Source organism: Sinocyclocheilus grahami, unplaced genomic scaffold (assembly GCF_001515645.1).
Source record: "Sinocyclocheilus grahami isolate Dianchi unplaced genomic scaffold, SAMN03320097.WGS_v1.1 scaffold20.1, whole genome shotgun sequence".
NCBI lineage: Eukaryota > Metazoa > Chordata > Actinopteri > Cypriniformes > Cyprinidae > Sinocyclocheilus > Sinocyclocheilus grahami.
The window spans coordinates 167,834-170,647 of NW_015505199.1; the positions used below are offsets into that span (position 1 = coordinate 167,834).

General features: G+C 36.2%; 1 protein-coding gene across 1 annotated transcript in view; it reads right to left on the reverse strand.

Annotated features, from left to right (window-relative positions):
• Window positions 1–2,814, reverse strand: part of LOC107556181 (lysine-specific demethylase phf2-like) — a 30,907-nt gene that overhangs the window by 18,548 nt on the left and 9,545 nt on the right. Inside the window, exons 2-5 of the mRNA XM_016239235.1 lie at window positions 2,029–2,114; window positions 926–1,040; window positions 519–679; window positions 252–393 (exon numbers count right to left, since the gene is read on the reverse strand). Of these exons, the coding sequence (XP_016094721.1) occupies window positions 252–393; window positions 519–679; window positions 926–1,040; window positions 2,029–2,114 (504 nt within the window). The remainder of the gene's footprint in view (window positions 1–251; window positions 394–518; window positions 680–925; window positions 1,041–2,028; window positions 2,115–2,814) is intronic.

Below are 2,814 nucleotides of genomic sequence, written 5' to 3' on the forward strand. Positions count from 1 at the left end.
TTTTGGTCAATATTGTAATCACAATTATTTAACACGATTATGAGTAAGTCATATGACCAAAACTTTATGTGAGTGATTAATTTAAAAATAGCAATATATATGAAATATACATTTTCTATAAATAAGGTTGCTATGACATCTACATTTTAGATACCAGCAAAAAAATAAAAGAAAACAAGAAATTTCACTGGTATTTGTATAGACTTCTGAAATGTTCACAACCCAATCGAACTTTGTATAGGACTGCTTACCTTGTGTCTGAAAACTCTAGGTTGATCACATTTAATACTTTCTTTCTGTTTGTGCTGTAGTAAAAATCAACAAACTCTTTTAACTTCATTTTGCTTTGTGTCTGTTTGGTTACATCGACAACATCCACAAGAACATCAGGTCCTTTGAACGAAAAAAGAAGAAATCAATTAGAACAACATAAACATATTGCACATATATTCTCGTGAGGAAGATATATTTAAAAAAAAGAGGAACGTTGGTTTGATTTTATCTCCTAAACTACTTACCAACATAGTTTTCTACATCACTGACGTAGAACGTGGGTGCAGGCATAGCCATCCCCAGCCCATCTTTCTTCTGGATGAGAATTGGCTCATTGAATCCATTCTCCTCAAGGTAGTCCAACGTCAGCTGACTTCCAGACAGCTTGACCACCACATCTTCTGAACTGCAGTGGAAAAACACACCGTCAGCTTGCTACCTACAGTCACCTACACAATCTCTCCAAGACATCATACTGGAATCTTTTTCACATGTCTGGTGGAAAAGTTCAGAGCCTGAGCAAAGCTAATCATGGGGCGCCATCTTCTGGACACTGAATGAACTGAAGGACTTGGACATTATCAGGAGCACTGGCCCTTTAGCTTGGCTGGGATGATCTTCACAAAAGTGCCTGAACACAGGTGTACTATACCTGGGGAATGTTCTGCTGCGCAGCTCTTTTATGAACACCTGACTGCCGTTTTGAACCGGTCTGACGTCTCCGCTTTGTCCCGTGTCATGCTTATTCCAGCTCTTTTTCTTTTTCACTGTTAAAATTGTAAACACATGAAACCATTGAAATAAAGATTGGATACGGTGAACAAATATACTTTACCCTTTCATTGAAACCAGTTACTTAATAAAGCAAAAATAATACAAACGTTTGCAAACTGCAGAAACAGGCATAAATGTATGAGTGTGTGCAGAAGATGAGAACATTTTAAACATTAACAATGATTTGGTTAGTAACCAAATTTTAAAGTCATTTTAAAGTAAATTATTTTCATAAGTCTAAATTCAGTTGGAAGTCTTTAATGGGATAAGACTACTTTAGTCGTAAATCAGTATTATCACTTATCTAAAGCTTGTTTTCGTTTATTAAAGGGTTGGATTCATATTACAAATAAAGATTTCACAAAAATATACTGAAAATGATGAATTAAAATAAAAAATTTTATTGTACCCACAAAGAGAGTAAATAAAAATACAGCAAAAACAGTAATACTGTAGAACATTATTTAATAAAACCGTTTTATATTTTAATATATTTTAAAATGTCATTTATTCTTGTGAATTTTCAGCAGTCATTACTTCAGAAATAATATGCTGATTTGATGCTCAAAAGTAGTTTTAATTATTTTCAGTTTTGAAAACAGTTGTGCTGCTTAATATGCATTATGCATAATATGCATTATTTTATATGTAAAATAATATATAAATTATTACTTATGATATTGTACCAAGGTAAATTTTAATACCATGTTGAACTGAATTGAATCAACATTGAACTAACTGAATAGCGCTGAATAGTGAGACGATTGCCTTCTATAGAGCTGCTTATAGCGGAAATGAACTCGGAGATGAATAATGACCCTATTGTCATTTTAGAGTTTCTTTACAGTAGAATTTGACTTGGTCTCATTTGATTTATTTTTCTGTTTATGACTGTGAAGCTGCTTTGGTATATAAAGCGCTATATAAATAAATGCCTAATTCGACCCTAATTCATTCACAGTATCAATGAAAGATACTTACAGGTGGATTTGCCGTGGGTCTTTTCACAGTTAGGACAGTGATAGATGTCAATATCTGGTGCTTCGTCTTCATCCACTCCCACACAGCTGTAACATAGCAAGCACAGAGTATGCATGTATGTATTTCTAAAGATCCACACAATATTAAAACGAAACAGCAGCTATCAGCAATCAAGATCTGGTTCTAATAGAATCATTGTCCACTGACAGCCATTCAAAATCTGCTGTGAATTCTGATGACATATTCTGAATGGGAATGTTAACAGATGGCTTTCTCCAAATATTATAGACCTTCTTTGTGTGGACAAGTCTCTCTCACATCTTCCCACTGTTATTTTCCTGGCCATGGCTGCCCCTTAGTGAGGCCCTAGTGGTCTGCTTTGTTCGGCAGGCTCAGGTCACATGTCCTGAGGTTTTGGCGGTCCAAGGCCCTGGGGAACCATCCTGGTCCATAATCCAGTCCTGCACAGTGGGGATGGTGCATTTCCGATGATGCACAGTGTTCAGCTTATACGCCAAATATGGCGTTTAGTCTGATGGCCAACAAGATCAACCTTCTTCCAGCTGGCTTCAGTCTACCACATGCCTTCTGGCAAAAATACAGCCAAGATGTCATGTGACATTTTTAACAGTGGCTTTCTCTTCACCACTGTCCCTTAAAGCTGCTGAAGCACCCAGGCAACAGTTGTTGTATCACAGTCTCTTCAGCTTATAACTCCTTCAGAGTTGTCAGTGGTCACTTAGTGGCACTTGACTTCACACAAGTGATCTTCATTTAACTATTTGT